The 20,084-nt window shown below is 37.1% G+C and overlaps 1 protein-coding gene across 14 annotated transcripts in view; it reads left to right on the top strand.

Annotated features, from left to right (window-relative positions):
- The first annotated feature begins 17,638 nt into the window (after positions 1 to 17,638).
- LOC141544595 (uncharacterized) overlaps positions 17,639 to 20,084 on the top strand; it is a 79,932-nt gene continuing 77,486 nt past the window's right edge. For all 14 annotated transcript variants that reach the window (XM_074270970.1, XM_074270979.1, XM_074270978.1 and 11 more), the window contains exon 1: positions 17,639 to 19,183. In XM_074270970.1, coding sequence (XP_074127071.1) covers positions 18,957 to 19,183 — 227 coding nt within the window. In that variant the 5' untranslated portion in view covers positions 17,639 to 18,956. The remainder of the gene's footprint in view (positions 19,184 to 20,084) is intronic.

Raw genomic sequence — 20,084 nt, 5'->3', positions numbered from 1 at the left:
CATCTTTGCCTCTTCTCCCTCAATTATAATAGGTCATCTTTGCCTCTTCATGAGATGTTCCCCTCATTTAACTTCCATTTTCCTTTTTTCCGGTATAACCCCCTTCCTATCTGTAGTTTCTTTTTTATATTATCACAGTAAAACCAAATTATACATGCATTCTCTTAAGTATACCCATAATGGAGATATAGTTCTCAAGAGTGCATTTATTTTTACCTTTTTATGCTTCTTTTGAGTTCTGTATTTGCAGTTCAAATTTTGGGGTAAACTCTGGTCTTTTCCTCATAAATAACTGAACTTTACCTGTTTCACTGAAAGCTCACCCCGGAGAGATGATGATCAATTTTGCCTGATAATTGATTCTTGGTTGCATTCCAATTTCCTTTGTCTTTGAGAGTATCAGATTCTGGGTCCTTTGAGCTTTTAAGCTAAAAGCTGCAAGGTCAGGGGTAATCCTACTTGTGGCTTCTTGGTATTTGAGGCTGCTCGCAATATTTTTTCCTTGGTCTGATAGTTCTGAAATTTAGCTCTTTTATCCCTTGGAGTTTTCAATTTGGGTACTCTTTCAGGAGGTGGTGGATGAATTGTTTCAGTGGCTATTTTATTCTCTAGTTCAAGGACATCACAGCAGTTTTCCTTGATGATTTCCTGAAAGATAATGTCGAGGCTCTTTTTTAATCATGGTTTTCATTTTCTTAGATTGTCTCTTCTAGATCTGTTTTCCAAGTCAGTTTTTTTTTTCCAATAATATTCTCATATGTTTTTTCACTTATTTTTGTTTTTGCTTGACTGATTTTTGATGTCTCATTGAGTGATTTCCAAATGGAAATGTTTAGTGAATTATTTTCTTCAGTTACTTTTTAAATTTTCTTTTGTATTTGGACAATTGAAATTTTAAATGAGTTGCTTTCTTCTATGATTTCATTTTCATTTCACTAATTCTGTTTTTTAAGGAGTTGTATTCTTTTTCCATTTTACACATTTTGTTATTCAAGGAGTCCTTTATCCATGTTTTCAAATCTGTTTTATAAGGGTTTTTTCTTTAGAAAATGTTATGGTTTTGTTGTTGTTGTTGTTGTTGTTGTTTGTTTTTTTGTTTGTTTTCCAAACCCTCTTGCAATGTTCTCATTTCATTTCCCCATTTTTCTTCTCTCTTTTAACATTTTGAATTCTTCCAAGAGAACCCTGTAAAATGTGAACCAATTCATATCACTTTTTGGGGCTTCATCTCAAGATGATGTGCTTTTAGTTTCTTCAGGCTTTGACTCTTCTCTTTCTCCATAAAAAAGTATCTATGGTCAGAATTCTTTTTTACCTTTTTGCTCATGTTTTAAAAAAAAGTTTGAGATCTGCCTTTAGGGTAAAGGGGAGATTATCCAAGCTTCATCTATAGGCAACAACTTCCGGTGCTGAGTGGGCCTGGCCATGTCCCGTGACTATTCTAAGGTATAGGGACTCACTATTTGTCTTTTGTGTTTGCATTAGATGGCTTACAGCTAATCTGCTGATCTATTGGCTTACCATCAGGTCAGAGTTGCCAGCACTGCTATAGATTCCTCTAGTTGATTGTGTGGTGCTGTGGAGGTGCCACCACCCTGGGTCTTGCACTGCCTTTTTACTTGGCCTGTCCTCATTGCACCAGCTCGCACTTGGCCTCGCTCCCTCTTTGCTTGATTGAAACAGATCTTTTCTGGAGATATTCCAAATTATCTTCTGCTGGAAATTTGTTACACTCCAAATATTTGTGAGTTCTGTCACTCCAAAATTAGTTCAGAGGGAGAATTTGTTGTTAATTTGAGTGACACGGGGAGAAGTCAGAAAAAAAGATATGTATCTTTTCTGCCATCTTGGTTCAGCCCCTGCTGTTTAAAATTTTTATAACAGATTTTATTTCTAAGACTTTCTTCTCCCTGAAAATTAACTTGTAAAAGGCAAAACTCAGCAGAATATAACTTGTCTTGAAGCCCATTCATTCAGTGTACTTTTTGTTCCTAATAGAAAAAGCATGGATAATAGCTTTAAAAAGGCAAGAGCCTTATTATGTTAAATATCCCCAGAAGACAAACCTCGCACTGTGTGGAGAGAAGGAAACAGGAGCAAGAATTCAAGTCCATGAGAAATATCCCCAAATTTGGTAATATTTTGCCTAGGAGAAAATGAACTTTCCCCATTTCTCCCGGCTCCACAGAAGCCCAATCGGTAATTCTATCTATTCAGGATAATATTTAGCACAACAGCTAGTGAGGCATAGCTTACTTGAAACAGAATGAAGGTGTTGGTCGAAAATTATAACAATTGAGTCAATTGACAAGCATTTCTCAGGTACCTACTGTGTTTCAGGTTACTATCCTAGATGCTACCATACAGTCACAAGAGTTGGGACAAGGTTTGTAGATGAGGGTTCAGAGTGATAACTAAAAATGCAAACTAAAGAACTCAGCTCACATCAGCTATTGCTTGCAGAAATCATTAAATTTTAGGTTTTAACAAATGAAATTAATTTGTTTGTTTCTTGTCCCATTAAAAGCCAATGAAGTCAGTGACAGATTTTTATGGACATACTTAAAACCAAAATTGAAAATCTACAAAGCAGAATTTATGAAAATATTCTAAACCTGGTTGTGTTTATAGGTCTTCTGCCTAGGCATTCATCATTCAGTTATGTAAATTGGACTTTGTATAATGTGGGAAGCATAATACTCTTTCCTAATAATGCACCTGCAATTAAGTTTGTTAACAAAAGGACTGTACACTCATTATTATGATTTTAACTAATATGATATAAGCAGCAATAATCATCATTTTAAGGAATACTTAGTAGTTGTTGTTGATAATTGTAGAAGTGGCACAAGGTATATAGGATTGGACAATAAAAAAGATCTGAGTTTAAATCCAACCTCAAATATTCTCCAAATGTGTGACCCAAGACAAATCATCAATCCTTTTTAGTATCAGTTATTTGATCTGTAAAATGGGAATAATAATAGTAGCTCCCTCACCACCAGAATGTTGTGAGGATTAAATGGGGTTTACATATAAAAAGTACTTTTGAACCTATGTAAATGCTAATTATTAGAAGAATATTCTCAGCAAGATCTTCTCTGAGAGTGATGTTGAATTTAAAAGCTGATTTCCCCAAGTTTGGTACAATTTTGCCTAGGAGAAAATGAACTTTTTTAACTTCTCCTGGATCAGCTGATGCCCAGTCAGTCATTCTTTCCATCCACTCAAGATAGATATTATCCTAGCAACTACTGAGGCATAAGAACTTGAGCCAATGAAAAGCTTTCACTTGCTATAGTTATTTGTACAAGTATCCACCCTGTGTTTGGAAGATTATCTTTCAAAAGAGGATCTTGGTTAATCTATATAATAGCCCTCTCTCTCCAATTCCAGGGACTAGTCTATATTTTACTGTAGCCTTTGGTTTCCTAGGCAAAGAAGAAAAATAATCTTATAAAAACAACTCAAAGATGGACCAAGGAGCTTTGTCACCAAGCAGAAAGAAAGTGTTAAACCATAAAGAATTATAGAAGGATTAGGCTGGAATCCAGTAAGGAATCGCTATTAGATATTTTAGGAAAGTAATATTCAGTTTTTGCTGTGCTGGTCTTCACCAGTCCAAGACAAAATTCATCATTCAGCAGAATTTTCTTTGTGATTTTTTAATGTCTGTCTTTTTTTCTCTGCCTATTTTTCTTTTTCAGTTTCTGAAGGGGATGAACTGAGTGAAGACCTCTCACAAGAATTGGGCATTGACTTATGCCCTAATTGTGACTTGAGACTTTTCAGTAACAGATTGAGGCAAAAGTTGCAGGGGTTTGATTAGTGATTATATTTCCTTCCTGTCTTTCCTCCTCCTTTTCATTATCATTAAGAATGTGTCATCAGCTAGTATTCTTTGTTTCTGGGATAGATTTTTAGGCTCTGAATAGATTATCTCATTAGGATGTAAGCCTGGACTCCAGCAGCCAATGGGAGAAAAGGGAAAAAAAAGTTGTGGAAGCTTCTACATTAGGCTCTATACAATATTGTATTTTCAGCTTGTGCTTTGCACTACTTTACTGACAATACCTTCTCTATTGGGAGTTGCCCTTTCTTGTGAGATCATAATAAATCCATTTTGCTTTTAACCTTGAGAGTCTCTGATTTTCATTTGGGAAAGTGTCAGTGCTCTTCCACAGTTTCCATCTCTCCTCCTCTTCCTATGAAAATGATTTCCTTTGTGCTCACTTGTAGCTGTTGCTGCAATTACAATTATATTGGCATAAGTCTTGGGTTCTTTTTGTTTTTTGTTTTTTTGTTTTCTTTTTTTCTGAGGCAATTGGGGTAAAGTGACTTGTCTAGGACGACACAGCTAAGAAGCATTAAGTTTCTGAGATCAAATTTGAACTCAGGTCCTCCTGGTTTCAGGGCTGATGCTCTATCTACTGGGCCACCTGCTTGCCCCAGCATAAATATTTGTTTTTATTTTGTTTGCATATGATTGTGCACTCAATGTAGCTTGTGAAGCTGACATGCAACTAACTATGGCTCGATTCTCTGCTGCTTCTGATAATTTTTGGCCTTTCACCAAGAAGAAAACATAGTTTGTCCATCAGTCAGCAGCACACCACTCATATATGGAAACACCATTCCAGCACATGGAGAAGCTTTGAATGCTGTGGATAAATTCTCGTATCTTGCCATTAATTCTGAGGTTAATACACCCTTTGCCAGAGGTAGCTCAGTGTTGGGGAGGCTCTGAGGACAAGCTTGGGAGATGAGACTTATTAGACTAATTACCAAACTGAAGGGCTATAGAGCTGTTGTGCATGCTTCATTATTGTATGTCTGTGAAACTTGGACAGTATACCAACACCATGCCAGGAAATGGAATCACTTCCATTTGAATTGTCTTAGGAAGATTCTGAAGCTTCCATCAAGTAGGATAAAATATTAGACAGTGAGGTCCTTTCTCTCTCTCTTTCTTTCTTTCTTTCTTTCTTTCTTTCTTTTTTTTCTTTCTGAGGACACTAAAAGCCGATTGTCTCCAGAGGAATCCCCTAAGGGGGATATGAGCTGCTCCTCAATACAAAAGAATCTCATAGAGGAAATCAAAAAGGCTCTCACAAGAGACCTAGAAGAGAAATGGGAAAAGGAAAGGGAAGCTTGGAAAGAATGTCTGGAGAAGTTATCCAGAGTGGAACAACTCCAAGGAAAACGGGATTAGTGAGCTGGGAAAAGATTACAGCTCTCTCTAAAACTAAAATGGATGAAATGGAAAAAAAAATCCATAGAAGAAAAAAACTCACTTAAAAACTCATTTGGACAATTACAAAAAGATATAAAAAAGTGAGTGAAGAAAATACATCATTGAAAATTAGACTTGAGCTAGTAGAAATGAATGACTCAGAAAGAAACCGAGAAGTATTCAAGCAAAACAAGAAAAATGAAACAATTGAAAAGAATGTCAAGTACCTTATTGGAAAGACAACAGTCCTGGAAAACAGATCCAGGACAGACAATTTGAGAATAATCAGACTCCCTGAAATATGTGAGGAAAAAAAGAGCCTGTACACTATTTTCAGGAAATTATCAAAGAGAACTGCCCAGACATTTTGGAAACAGAGGGTAAAATAGACATTGAAAAAATTCATCCTTCACCTACAGAAGAGACTCTGAAATCAAAACACCAAGAAATATATTGGCCAAGTTTAAGAACCATCAAATGAAGGAAAAAAAAACTATTGGAAGCTGCTAGAAACAAGCAATTCAGATATGGAGGAGCCACAATAAGGATAACGCAGGATCTAGCAGCGTCCACATTAAAAGACAAAGGGCCTTGAACATGATATTCAGAAAGTGCTATGAAGCCAAGAATAATTTACCCAGCAAAAATGAGCATCGTTTTCCAGGGAAGAAGATGGATATTTAACGAAATAAATGAATTCCATCTATTCTTGATGAAAAAACCAGACCTACACCAAATGTTACAGAACTCAAGAGATTTCTAAAAACATAAAAAGAAATCTTGAGAACTATATTTCTGCCATAAAGATATGTAAAGAACACATGTATAATTTGTCCTAGAAACTAGAGGTGGAAAGGGAATAATATCATAAAAAAGGGTAGAGTGGTGGTACTATAACTCATGAAGAGGCAAAGGTAACCTATTCTATCTGAGAGAAAGAAAGGAGGGAGATGATAGTGTGTGTCAATAGACCTATTCAATTTATGGTGAAACTTCTTCCACTGCATGGAAAAGTGAGAGGGAAGCAGTAAGCTAAGGGGAAGGCAATACAGATATTGTAAGAAAAAAGGGGTAAAATAGGAAAAGGAACTTTAAAGTGGGGGAGAGATACTAAAAAGGGGAGGGCTGTGAAAAGCAAGTGGTGTTCACCAATTTAATACTGGGTAGAGGGGTAAGATGGAAGGAAAGGAGAAAAGCATAAGGAGGGGTTAACAGGATGGCAAGCAATATGGAATTAGTCATTCTAACCATAAAGGTGAATGGGGTAAACTCTCTCATAAAGAGGAAGCAGTTAGCAGACTGGATTAAAAGTCAGAATCCTACTATATGTTGTTTATAGGAAAAACACCTGAAACAGGGTGATACATTCAAACTAAAAGTAAAAGGGTGAAGCACAATCTACTATGCTTCAGGTGAAGCCAAAAAAGCAGGAGTAGCCAGCCTCATCTCAAATAAAACAAAAAAATTGATCTAATTAAAAGAGATAAGGAATGGCATTATATCCTGCTAAAGGGTAGCATAAATAATGAAGCAGTATCAATATTAAACATATATGCACCAAGTGGTAGAGCCTCTAAATTCTTAAAAGAGAAATTAAGAGAGCTGCAAAAAGAAATATACAGCAAAACTATAATAGTGGGAGATCTCAACCTTGCACTCTCAGAATTAGATAAATCAAACCACAAAATAAATAAGAAAGAAGTCAAAAAGGTAAATAGAATACTAGAAAAGTGTGATATGATAGATCTTTGGTGAAAGCTAAATGGAGACAGAAAGGAGTATACTTCCTTCTCAGCAGTTCATGGAACCTATACAAAAATTGATCATATACTAGAACATAAAAACCTCAAAATCAAGTGCAGTAAGGCAGAAATAATGAATGCATCCTTTTCAGACCACAGTGCAATTAAAATTACATTTAATAAAAAGCCAGGGTAAAATAGACCAAAAAATAATTGGAAACTTAATAATCATAAACTAAAGAATGATTGCGTAAAACAGCAAATCATAGACATCATTAATAACTTCACCCAAGAAAATGACAATAATGAGATATTATACCAAAATGTGTGGGATACAGCCAAAGCAGTAATAAGGGGAAGTTTTATATCTCTAGAGGCCTACTAGCATAAAATAGAGAAAGAGGGTCAACGAATTGGGCTTACAACCAAAATTGCTAGAAAAGAAACAAATTAAAACCCCCAGACAAACACGAAATTTGAAATTCTAAAACTAAAAGGTGATATTAATAAAATTGAAATTAAAAACCTATTGAATTAATTAATAAAACTGAGTGGCTCCTATGAAAAAAGCAACAAAATAGACAAACCCTTAGTAAACCTGATTAAAAAAAGGAAAGAGAAAAAGCAAACTGTTAGTCTTGAAAATGAAAAGGGAGAACTCACCACTATTGAAGAGGAAATTAGAACAATAGCAAGGAGGTACTTTGCTCAACTTTATGACAATAAATTTGATAACTTTAATGAAATGGAATATAGTTTGCCCAGATTAACAGAGGAAGAAGGAAGTAGTCTAAATAGTCCCATCTCAGAAAAAGAAATAGAACAAGCTATTAACCAACTCCCTGAGAAAATATCCCCAGGACCTGATGGATTTACATGTGAATTCTACCAAACATTTAAAGAACCACTAACTCCAATGCTATATAAACTATTTGAAAAAATAGGGATTGAAGGAGTTCTACCAATTTTTTTTTTTTTTTTTTTTTTTTTATGACACAGCCATGGTACTGATACCTAAACCAGGTAGATTGAAAACTGAGAAAGAAAACTATAGACCAATCTCCTTAATGAATATTGATGCTAAAATCTTAAATAAGATATTAGCAAAACGACTTCAGAAAATCATCCCCTGGATAATACACTATGATCAAGTCGGATTTATACCAGGAATGCAGGGCTGGTTTAATATTAGGAAAACTATTAGTATAATTGACCATATTAATAATCAAATTAATAAAAAAAAACATATGATCATCTCAATAGATGCAGAAAAATAATTTGATGATATCTAACATCCATTCCTACTAAAAACACTTGAGCATATATTAAAAACTGTCAATAAACATCATATGTAATGGCGATAAACAGGAATCTTTCCCCATAAGATCAGGAGTGAAACAAGGTTGCCCACCATCACCATTACTATTTGATATAGTACTAGAAAAGCTAGCCTTAACAATAAGAGCCAAGAAAGAGATTCAAGGAATTAGAGTAGGAAATGAGGAAAAAAAACTATCACTCTTTGCAAATGACACGATGGTATACTTAAGAGAACCCCAGAGACTCTGCTAAAAAGCTATTAGAAATAAGTCAGAACTTTAGCAAAGTGGCAGAATACAAAATAAATCCACATAAATCCTCAGCATTTTTATACATTACCAAGACAATCCAACAACATGAGATACAAAGAGAAATTCCCTTCAAAATAACTGTTGATAGTATAAAATATTTGGGAATATATCTACCAAAGGAGAGTCAGGAATTATATGAGCAAAATTACAAAACACTTGACACAAAAATAAAGTCAGATTTAAATAATTGGAAAGACATTCGGTGCTCTTGGATAGGCCGAGCGAATATAATTAAAATGACAATACTCCCTAAACTAATCTATTTATTTAGTGCTATACCAATCAGACTTCCATAAAACTATTTCAATAACCTAGAAAAACTAACAACAGAATTTATATGAACAAGAAAAGGTCGAGAATTTCAAGGGAAGTAATGAAAAAAAAAATTAAGTGAAGGTGGTCTAGCTGTACCTGATCTAGAACTGTATTATAAAGCAACAGTCACCAAAACCATTTGGTATTGGCTAAGAAATCGACTAATTGATCAGTAGAATAGGTTAGATTCACAGGGCAAGATAGTGAATAAAAATAGGCATCTAGTGTTTGACAAACCGAAAGATTGCAACTTTTGGGATAAGAATTCATTATTTGACAAAAACTACTGAGAAAACTGGAAATTAGTATGGCAGAAACTAGTTATGGACCCACATTTAACACCACATACTAAGATAAAATCAAAATGCTTCCAAGATTTAGGCATAAAGAACGAGATCTAAATAAATTAGAGGAATATAGGATAGTTTACCTCTCAGACTTGTGGAGGAGGGAGGAATTGGTGTCCAAAGGAGAACTAGAGACCATATTGATCACAAAACAGAAAATTTTGATTACATCAAAATAAAAAGTTTTTGCACAAACAAAACTAATGCAAACAAGATTAGAAGGGAAGTAATAGTTAAGATTCTGATAAAGGCCTCATCTCCAAAATATACAGAGAATTGACTTTAATTTATACGAAATCAAGCCATTCTCCAATTGATAAATGCTCAAAAGATATGAACAGACAATTTTCAGATGATGAAATTTAAACTATTTCCATTTATATGAAAGTGTTCCAAATCACTATTGATCAGAGAAATGCAAATTAAGGCAACTCTGAGTTATCACTACACACCTGTCAGATTTGTTAAGATGACAGGAATAAATAATGATGAATGTTGGAGGGGATGCGGAAAAACTGGGACACTGATGCATTGTTGGTGGAGTTGTGAAAGAATCCAACCATTCTAGAAAGCAATCTGCAATTATGCCCCAAAAGTTATCAAAATGTGCATACCCTTTGACCCAGCAGTGCTACTACTGGGCTTATATCCCAAGGAAATACTAACGAAGGGAAAGGGACCTGTATGTGCCAAAATGTTTGTGCCAGCCCTTTTTGTATTGGCTAGAAACTGGAAAATGAATGGATGACCATCAATTGGAGAATGGTTGGATAAATTATGGTACATGAATGTTATGGAATATTATTGTTCTGTAAGAAATGACCAACAGGAGGAATACAGAGAGGCTTGGAGAGATGTTGAGTGAAACGAGCAGAAATAGGAGATCATTATATACTTCAACAGTGATATTGTATGAGGATGTATTCTGATGGAAGTGGATATCTTCAACATAGAGAAGAGCTAATCCAATTCCAATTGATCAATGATGGACAGAATCAGCTACAACTAGAAAAGGAACACTGGGATATGAGTGTAAACTGTGAGCATTTTTGTTGTTGTTGTTGTTGTTGTTGTTTGTTTTTCTTCCCAGATTATTTTTACCTTCTGAATACAATTCTTCATTTGCAACAACAACAACAGCAAAATTCGGTACTGCACATATATATTCTACCTAAGATATACAATAAGATATTCAATATGTATGTGAATACCTGCCATCTAGGGGAGGGGATGGAGGGAAGGAAAGCAAAAAAAAAAACTCAGAACAAAAGGGACTACAAGGGATAATGTTGTAAAAAAAGAAATACATATGCATATTTGCTGTCAAAAATGTTATAATTATAAAATTAATAATAAAAAAAAAGGTTAAGTGACTTGACTAGGGAAACCAGGGTCACCTAGCTATATATATTAGGAGCAGGATGTAAAGTGAAGTCACCTATTTATTTGCTATGTCTCTAACTTGTAATCTAAATGTAATTTGAAATAATAAAAAGGAAAATAGTTCCTTTCCTTGAAATAAATAAATAAACAAACAAATAAAGAAAGAAAGAAAGAAAGAAAGAAAAAAAGAAAAAAAATTACATTCTTTTGCAAAGCCAATTTTCTTGTTGCACCATTATATAAATCTTTCAGTTTCACAAACAACTGATTAACAACATTTTTACCTTTCTGTTCCCTTTGTATTCTTCCACCTCCTCCAAAATCATGTCAAAGATATTCACTAGAGAACCAAAGCCAACACCAGAACCATCCTCTTTGATAGCTTGTTTTGTACTTTTGTCATAAAGTCTCTTTTCTTTGCATCAGAAATCATGTCATAAACTTGAGAAATCTGTTTGAACTTTTCTCCTTCATTTGGATTCTTACCTGGGTGAGGTTTCAAGGCTAGTTTTTTTTTTTTTGTTTGTTTGTTTGTTTGTTTTTTGAGAGCCAGGGAGTAACACTCACAGTATGCCAGGTTCAAAATGTCTACGTCTGGGGTGGGTTAAAAGAGGACCTCTAGGAACTGGTGGGGATGTTGGGGGATCAAGTGGGAGAAAGAGAAGATTAGGAGTTGGGGGAACTTTGTTTGTCCAGCATGGGCAGAGGCAGTTGCAGCACTCTGATTCTCCCCAATTTTTCTGTAAAGTTCCCAAGTCCTTTCTTAAACTAATCTGTCAAGTGTCCAAACTGCACAGAGTGCAAATCTGTGGGCTGATCACACTGTTCTAAGTGCCTTATGGACACTTGCCAAAAAGCCCTTTATGGAGAAATCACACAGACAAGAACTCACAAGGTGCTCAGAAAAAGCAGTACAGAGACACTCTCAAGGTTTCAACTTGAGAACTGATTACATGACTTGAGAGACTTAGAACTGCTCTTCATGGCATGCTCTCCTCAGACAAATGTGCTGTATGAGCAAAATAGGACTGAATTAGTGCAAAAGAAGTGGGAGATGCACAAGGTTAGAGAAATCACCTCAAATATTCATAAGAACTATTTGTGTCTTGTAATGTTTTTTTTTTTTTCTCTAAATTGTAATCATTCTTGGAGTATGTTTCTTGGGGAGCTTTTGGAGGCAGCCTTAGTTTTAGTTCATTTCAATAATCCCAAATGCAGCCAGGAGTCCAAAGCCTTTACTGTCTCTTTCCAAATCTTATCTCCTTCATTTGGGGCTTGGCTAGTTGTCTGAAGGCCTTCCAGATCTTGGTTTCAGTGTTCTCCCGAGGACAGCCTACCACCACTTCTCTGTCTTCCTTCGTTCTGCCCGACTTGTGAATCTCCTTGACCAAATCCTGACTCTGAATCTCCCAAAGTCCTCCTTGGCCCTGAGAGCTTCTTTCTTATATGCTGCACATTGAGCACACACCAATCATTTCATCACTAGGAAACCATTATTTATTGTATGATTAAATCAATGCTAAATTACATTTAATCATCGTCTCCTCAATTCTACTCAGTACCTTGTTTCAAGTTCTGGCCCATAACATCTCCTTGTAGGATCAGATCAGTCATACTGAACCATGCTAAATTAGATAATTGTTATCTTTATCCATTCCATGTCTTAGCACCTTGTAAGAATCCTAACAGTGTCTGACCTGTGGGACAAGATTCCAAGGTCACATTGATCTGATCCGCCAGTCAGATGCATTAATTTGACACTAACATAGTAATGTCATTTTGGTCCTCTTTGAAAATGGAGGAAAACAACCATTACCTCTAGCACCATAGAATATTTGCAAAGTCAGGGCTAGGGGAAAGAAAATCAAAGGAAAGCTTGTGGGCCTTGGAGAAATCTAGCTAAATGTGCTTATGCTAGATTCTATATGGGAAGGCACCCACTCACTTTACAAGAGTTCTCTGTGGAGAATCTCTCCAATAATTAACATCATCATTGTCATCATGAGTAACATTTATATAGTGCTTACTACATGCAAGTCCTGTGCTAAGCATTTTGTGAATGTTATCTCACTTGATCCTTATTACAGTGCTGAGAATTGGGTTCTATTATTCTCCCCATTTTACAGATGAGGAAACTGAGGCAAACAGAAGGTAAGTGTCTTGTCCAGGATCACCTAAATAGAAAGCATGTGAGGCTGGACTTGAGTTAAGGTCTTTGTCACTCCCTGTATTGCATTCAATCCACTGAGCTCTACAAATGGAAAGGGCTCCAAAATTATGCTAACATCCCCATATCAAATGCAATGACTAGCTACATGTTCCTTGGGAAAAGCCACAAAGAACCGCAACCTCCACTAATTTTTGCCCTTCACCTGCCTTTCCCCTTTCCCCAATATTCAATTTTGAGAGAAGTCTGACATTCAAATAGCAGAAAAAAAGCAATTAAATTGGAATCTGTTAGAGCATCCATTGGCTCCTCCTCTCCCTTTTCCTTACTTCCACCCTACTTCAAAGGGAAAATGGCTAGAGTCTACCTGAGTGTTGCTTTTGAGTAGCTAGGTTTTCTCCAATGGAAAGAAATGTAAAATATCATCCCATAATTCAGATAATAGGACTTTTTTTTTCCTTTCCCATAGAAAACAATGATGAGCAGAGGTGAATTAGAGTGTACATTAAATGAACAATTTAAATAGGACTTGAAAATTCAACTGGAAGCCAAGCTGTAGGAAGCTTAAAGTAAGTCTGCACACATAATTCTGTTTGACAATTGTTTAAATTAACAATTTCACATTTTCATGAAGAAGGTTCAATCAAACTGTGTTTGTGTGTGTGGGGGGGAGGTTTCCAAGGCAGATCTTTTCCAGTGGCTTCTCTTTCTCATATGCCAACTCTTTCTTTTGCTGCAACCTGCTGCTACCACTACAACTGACCACTTCAGTAAACCCTATAGTCACAATTTCAGTGGCCTTTTATAGCCTCATTATCTTTTGAAATTTACAAGATCACCTGGGCTCATTCATCTTGTGGTTTTGACTCAGTCCCCTGTTATGGGCCAGAGCTTGAAACAAGGTACTAAGTGGAATTACAAGGTAGAATGGAGAAGACAATGGTTCAATCTAGTTTAGCATTGATTTAATCCTACAACAAATAATGTTCTCCTAGTGATATCATGATTGGTTTTTACTCAGTGTGGAATGTATATGCAGAAGCTCTCAGGGCCAGAAGAGACAAGCACACTAGAAGAGGTAGGAGGCTGAGACAGATTCATTCCATTGTCCACCTTTATCATGGCTGAAGCACAAATCTTTGGATTTGGGGAGATTCAGAAGCCAGAGAAGGCAAGCGGGAGCTCAAGTTCTAGGAACCAAAGAGAGAGCTAGGCCTCCAGAAATCTAGCTGAGCCCCAAGTGAAGGAGACAAAATTTTGAAAGAGACAATAAAGGATTTGGATTTTAAGCCCTGCTACTCATGTGGTGATTACTGAACTGAAACCAAGGCTGCTCCCAGAGACCCCAAGGAAACCTCAACAGAAAACATTACATTTTAGAGAGCATATTACATTTTGGCACCTAAACGTGGGACCAAGGACCTTCATCTTTGAACCCAAAATTAGAGTGAGTACAAGAAGGAAACTTTATTAAGGGCTAAACTAGTACTTCAGCTGAAATGGGACAGATGCTTAGAAAACAGCCTTCTTTTGCAATAAAGGTAAAATGTGTAGTGAGCATTGTCAGATTTATGAAAAGCCAATGTTTGAGAGTAACTTGGGAGCAGATCAATGAATTTTTAGAAACAGTACAGTACACATATCCTTGGTTCTCGATGGAAAAAAAAATTGAATCCAAATGAGTTGAAATTAGCAGGAGAGCAATTATCTGAATACTACAATGATAATGGAATTGACTCAATATCCAAAGAAACACTTGATACATAGCATTTAATACAATTGGCTTTAAGAAATAAGTATTAGGGTAAGAAAAAAGAGTAAAGAGCAAGGGAGGGAGGATCAAGAAAAACTAGGTGAAAAGCATGAAGAATTAGATAAGAATGGAGTTAAGTTCAATTCTTAGTGTGGTAGTTCACAACAAGAGAAATTAGGGTATTTCCCAACCCCTGACCTACTTCCCTCAACATTTTATGGGTAGAGGGAGAAGAAGAAGGGAAAGGGGCAGTAACACATTCAGCATCACCTATGAAGCAGCCTATGACAAGATTACAAAAGGGACTGGTTAAGGCAAACAAAGGACAGGATATATCTATCTGATTTATTAAATGGATACCTGTGATTGAAGTGCTTGACTCTTAGGTCAACAGTGGAGAAGATACACTGCTTTTGACCTGGAAAAAAAAAAGATTTGAAAAAGGATTGCACACTTCATGGGGCTATATCATCTTATATTAAGATGTTACTAGACAATCTGGCTTATGAAATCTTAACCCCTAGTGATTGGAAATCCATAACAAGGACATCTTTAGAAGCTGGACAAAACTTGTGGCTTTCTGAATATAATGAATTATGCAGGACACAAACCCACCACAAACAGAAAACTGAAGTTAATGTACAGATCACCTTTGACCAACTAGCAGGTGAAGGTCATTATGCAGACAATTCAACACAGACTAACTATCTCATAGCAGCTTATGAACAAATTGCTACTGCTGTAATAAAAGCTTGGGGCACCCTCCCAAGAAAAGATCGAGGGGAAGCCTTCATAAAAATAGAGCAAGGTTCCAATGATTTTTTTGCTGATTTTGTGGGACGTTTGCAAACAGCTGTCACAAGAACCATTGGAGAAAATGCAGCTACAGGAATGATGAGAAGACAGCTGGCTAAGTAAAATGCTAATGAGGATTGCAGAAGGATTATATGGGAACTACACAAAGATGCTCCTTTAGAGGATATCATAAGACACTGTGCCACAGTAGGCACAAAATGCTTATTGTACTCAGACTATGATGAACATGGGAAGACGGGATCCCTCTTGACAAGGGACTTCCAGACATACTCTCTGATGTTTTCAATGTGGGAAAGTTGGACATCTGAGAGCTCAATGTAGGTATAGAGATAGAGTGAGAAGATAGAGTGACACAAAACCTAAAATACTATGTCCAAAATGCAAATGAGGTTTCCACTGGGACTCAGAATGTAGATTGACACAGGGAAATGAGAGGCAGGGCCCAGCTCCAAGACATCAAATAAAAAACAGATGGGACATGATGGCAGACAAGGTTACACCTTTAGAAGTTCAGGATTCTGATGTGATGAATCAGAAAAAAAATCAGATGGGAGAAAGGGATTATAATTGGAGAGAATACAGGCTTTTTTTTAACCCAAAAGAAGGGCAGTGTCCAGTGCGATCAGCTCCAATGTCATTGCCAGGTGTTGAGGAGAAATTTAGCAAGTGGTAAATAGAAGGGACTAGATAGGTTAACTGCTTGGGGAAGAAAGTTTGCTTGTATTTCTACAGATGGAGAAAGAATCAGATGGGTGCCAATGAGCCATATCCTCCTTGTCCATCAGACAGAGACAGAAAAAGGGGAAAAAAATCTCAAAACAACGGAGAAGAACTAAAAGCAGTCAGGGAAGGTGTGATCACCTCCTTTTTTGGTTCTCCTTGAACACCACCTTGAGAAGTCAGGGAGCTCATGACCACCTATGTTCTAAAAACAAAAGAAAATGGGAGATGTTATGGGCCAGAACTTGAAACAAGGTACTAAGTGGAATTAAGGAGACAATGGTCAAATCTAATTTAACATTGATTTAATCCTGCAACAAGTAATGGTTTCCTAGTGATAAAATGATGGTTTGTACTCAGCTGATAAAGCATATAAAGTACTGTGTAAACCTTAAGGTATGAAGTATGTGAGAGCTATTAGTGTCACCAAGAGAAATTATTTGTCCATTTACATCTGCATTCATTAAAAGTTTATGAAAATGTTTTTCAAATTCCACAAATTTCATACTAGGTTTCAGCCTAGTATGTCATTGTAATGCTTGAAAAACTGAGCAAGATAGAGATTAGAGAACAATTTAACAATTTATTTAATAGAGAGATTTCCTGGGACCAAATGGATCATGGTTGGTCCCAGGGCTGACTGAGACTCTCTTCTCAAAGAATGTGTCCCTGAATGTGGGATATAAGATGGTTTTATAGGGTTACAAGACCTGTGACATAATGGGGGAGGTCCCTGGATGGGTACATTCATCCCATCAAACATTAAGTTGGAATGCTTATAACCTGAGCAGAGTAACTAAATAAGACAAGTAGGGAAACTGGGTCAGGACATCAAAAAAGAACTGTGCCACAAAGAACATGACCTGTAAGTCATGACATTTTAATTAATGATTTGCCTCTATATTTGAATATCCATATACTACATTTACCTGTTTATCAGATCATATACATTGATCTTCTCCCCAATAAGTAGTATCTGTATTTTCAAATAATTATATAATTCATGACCACTTTTCTGTCCACAATGTATAGATAGTATAATATGTATATGATAATGGAGTCTGTTACTTGTTCAGGGGCCTTTAAACAAGCCAAACCATTGTCCAAATCTGTTGAAAGTATATCGTAGTGCTAAATGTTAGGCATTTTATCCATCACATGCAATTTAGAGACAGTATTGAAGTTCTACAGGATATCAGGTAAGGCACAAACAATGGAGACTATGCCTTAAATAGATATTGTTGGAGCCATCTCACAAGTATAACCTAGATGTTGACCACAGGATTTACAAACTGGATCACAAGTAATCCCTACGGAGACCAAAAGACCTACAGGCAGAATTGATATTTTGGTTTGTTGGAAAGAACGACTAGAAGGAAAAGCAAGGGAGGGGAGGGGAGGGAATGCAGGACTAGAGGGAGGGAAAGAGGGACTAGGAGAAGGAAAAGAGAAGAAAGGAGGAGGGGGAAGGGAAGGGGAAGAAGAAAAGGGAAAGAGAAAAACGAAGAAGGGAGGGGGGAAAGGGGAGACAAGGGAATGGAGATGAAGAGGGAGGAAGAGAAGACAAGATGACAAGGAGAACTATCAGCAGCAGCAGCAGGAGCAGCATGTATCATTTCTGTATTTTTAGGTTCAGTTAATCTGGAGCTGAAAGAAATCAGTATGAGCCGATGTGCACAGGATACATTTCACATCATTAATGGAACATAGGCACAGGGAAAAGCAGGAGAGGGCAAAAAAACAAGACTAGCAAGAGCATGACCTGCATTGTTTCCTTTTGAAGAAATTTTCTTACGTTTGGGACGTTGAACCCAAGTCAGTAAAACAAAATACTGGGACCTTCTACCCACATTATAGCAGACCTCATCAAAATCCCTCCAAGTGACTTAAACTTCCATAAAAACACAATACTCGGAGGCAATCTCATTAGCCCACACCTGAATGGGGCTTTTATCGTCTATATAGCCTTAGGGTATGTTTAAATCTTTATGTTTATATTTAAACTAGAAGGGGTATCTCTTTCCATTGCATAGAAAGTGTTGAAATCCTTCCCTTCTCCCTCCTTTAATAAGAGCACCAATAAGGAAAATTAAATTCTGTAGGGATGGTCTTGAACCGAGGGCTACATGGTTGACACCAGATGTGTGGCTGTCTGTCCGGTACAAATGCTTCCCCGACACACTTACGGGGTAGGAAGAATCAGAAGAGGCACTGGACTGTATTTGTCCATCTGGGCCCCGAGGGTCGCTTCCTTCAGTTTCACAGAATTGTTAAAAGGACTGCAAGAACCTTGGGAGATTATCGAGTAGAAGATCATTTTACAGAAGAAACCAGGCTCCGAGAGGAAGTGCTTTGCTCATTACAAAAGTAAATAAAACAGGTCTCGAGATTTGAACGCAAGAGCTCCAGGTCTCACCCATCCTCGTGCCCTCGAGCTTTGGACTCCTCGAGCTGAGAGCTAACGGATTTGGCATCCGTGCGCTCACCAGTGCGTGCCTTGACCCTTTATTGCATCCTCGTGAACCTCGGACCTGATAAAGGCATCACTTTCCCTCCGGCCATTGCCAGGATTGCTATCAGCTCTAGTGCTGAATCGGTTATTAACTGTTGCGAGTTCACAGATCCCCAAATCTCGAGTCTCGAGTTATTGACATTTCCCCTTTTAATTCTCCCTTTGTTTCCACTTTCATTTTCCCTTTATTTCCCCTTTTAATTCCCCTTTGTTTCCATTTTAATTTTCCCTTAAATACCCCCATTGAATTCCCCCTTTAATACCCCCTTTTAATTCCCCTTCTGAGTAGGCTGAGGGGCTCGAACGAGGACTCCTCAGCCTAAAGCCTGTCTCCGCAATGAAGATTTTCAATTTCTGCAAGAAGAAGGGGCAATTTCCATCTCGCCCCTTCAAGCTTTCGAGTTCCTTTGGGGTCCAAACACCCTACCCCACCGAAGGATACCTGATCCGGAGCAAGGACCTCAGAAAGATCCACAAAGCTGCCTTGCGTGGAGATGTGGCGAAGGTGCAGCAGCTACTGCTGCTGGGAAAAAACGATGTGAATGATCTGGATAAAGTGAAGCGGTAAGAGCAAAGGTTGGGTTAGAAGGAGAGAAGGGAAAGCCCAAACCCTAGGTAAGACATCCCTGCACAGGAGTAGATGAAGTGCATCCCAATTAACCATCGGGAAATCAAACCACTTCAGCACCTAGGACAGGGTCAGGATAGCAAGTCCCCAAAGCGGGCTTCACTTCCCCTTCCTACCTAGCCACTTTTAATGAATTGGAAACTCCATTTGTCATTTCGTCAGGCCAACATATTCTTGATCAGTAGCAACGTGGAAGCAAATACTATTCCCATCTGCTGAATTGTTTACAGGTCTAAAACGATTTTGTCAGGCTATACTTAAGAATATTGGGGGATTTTCTTGGGAAAGTTAATGGAATGTTTTGCCATTTCCTTCAACCCCCTTTTGAGGGATAGGAAATTGAGGCAAACAAGGTCAAATAACCTCAGGGTCACAAAACTTTACTTATCTAACATCACATTTGACCTCAAGAAGAGTTTTCCTGACACCAAGTCCAGAACTCTTGTTCATTGTGCCACTTAGCTGCCCTGGGCTGGTGAAATATGGACACGATCTATGAAGAATGAAAGATTCAAGGCAGAAAATTAATTGTGCTTTTATTAAGACCTGTGTTTTATATAGATCTATAGATCTATAGATATAGATCTATAGATATAGATATAAATATATATAGATAGATAGATAGATAGATAGATATAGATATATATATATATAGATATAGATACAAAGGAATAGTGCAGTAGGGATTGACCTTATGCTAAGAGGTTAATCAAGAAAGGGACTTAAGCAAAGAAGCCTAAGAATCTGATACTTGGGAAGAGAACCAGGAGAAAGCAGTGTTACACAATTTAGAAGGGAATATTAAGGAGAAAATGAATGCACTTTCAAAGACACCAG

The sequence above is a fragment of the Sminthopsis crassicaudata genome, chromosome 5 (assembly GCF_048593235.1).
Source record: "Sminthopsis crassicaudata isolate SCR6 chromosome 5, ASM4859323v1, whole genome shotgun sequence".
NCBI lineage: Eukaryota > Metazoa > Chordata > Mammalia > Dasyuromorphia > Dasyuridae > Sminthopsis > Sminthopsis crassicaudata.
This window is presented reverse-complemented; position numbering and strand designations above follow the sequence as displayed.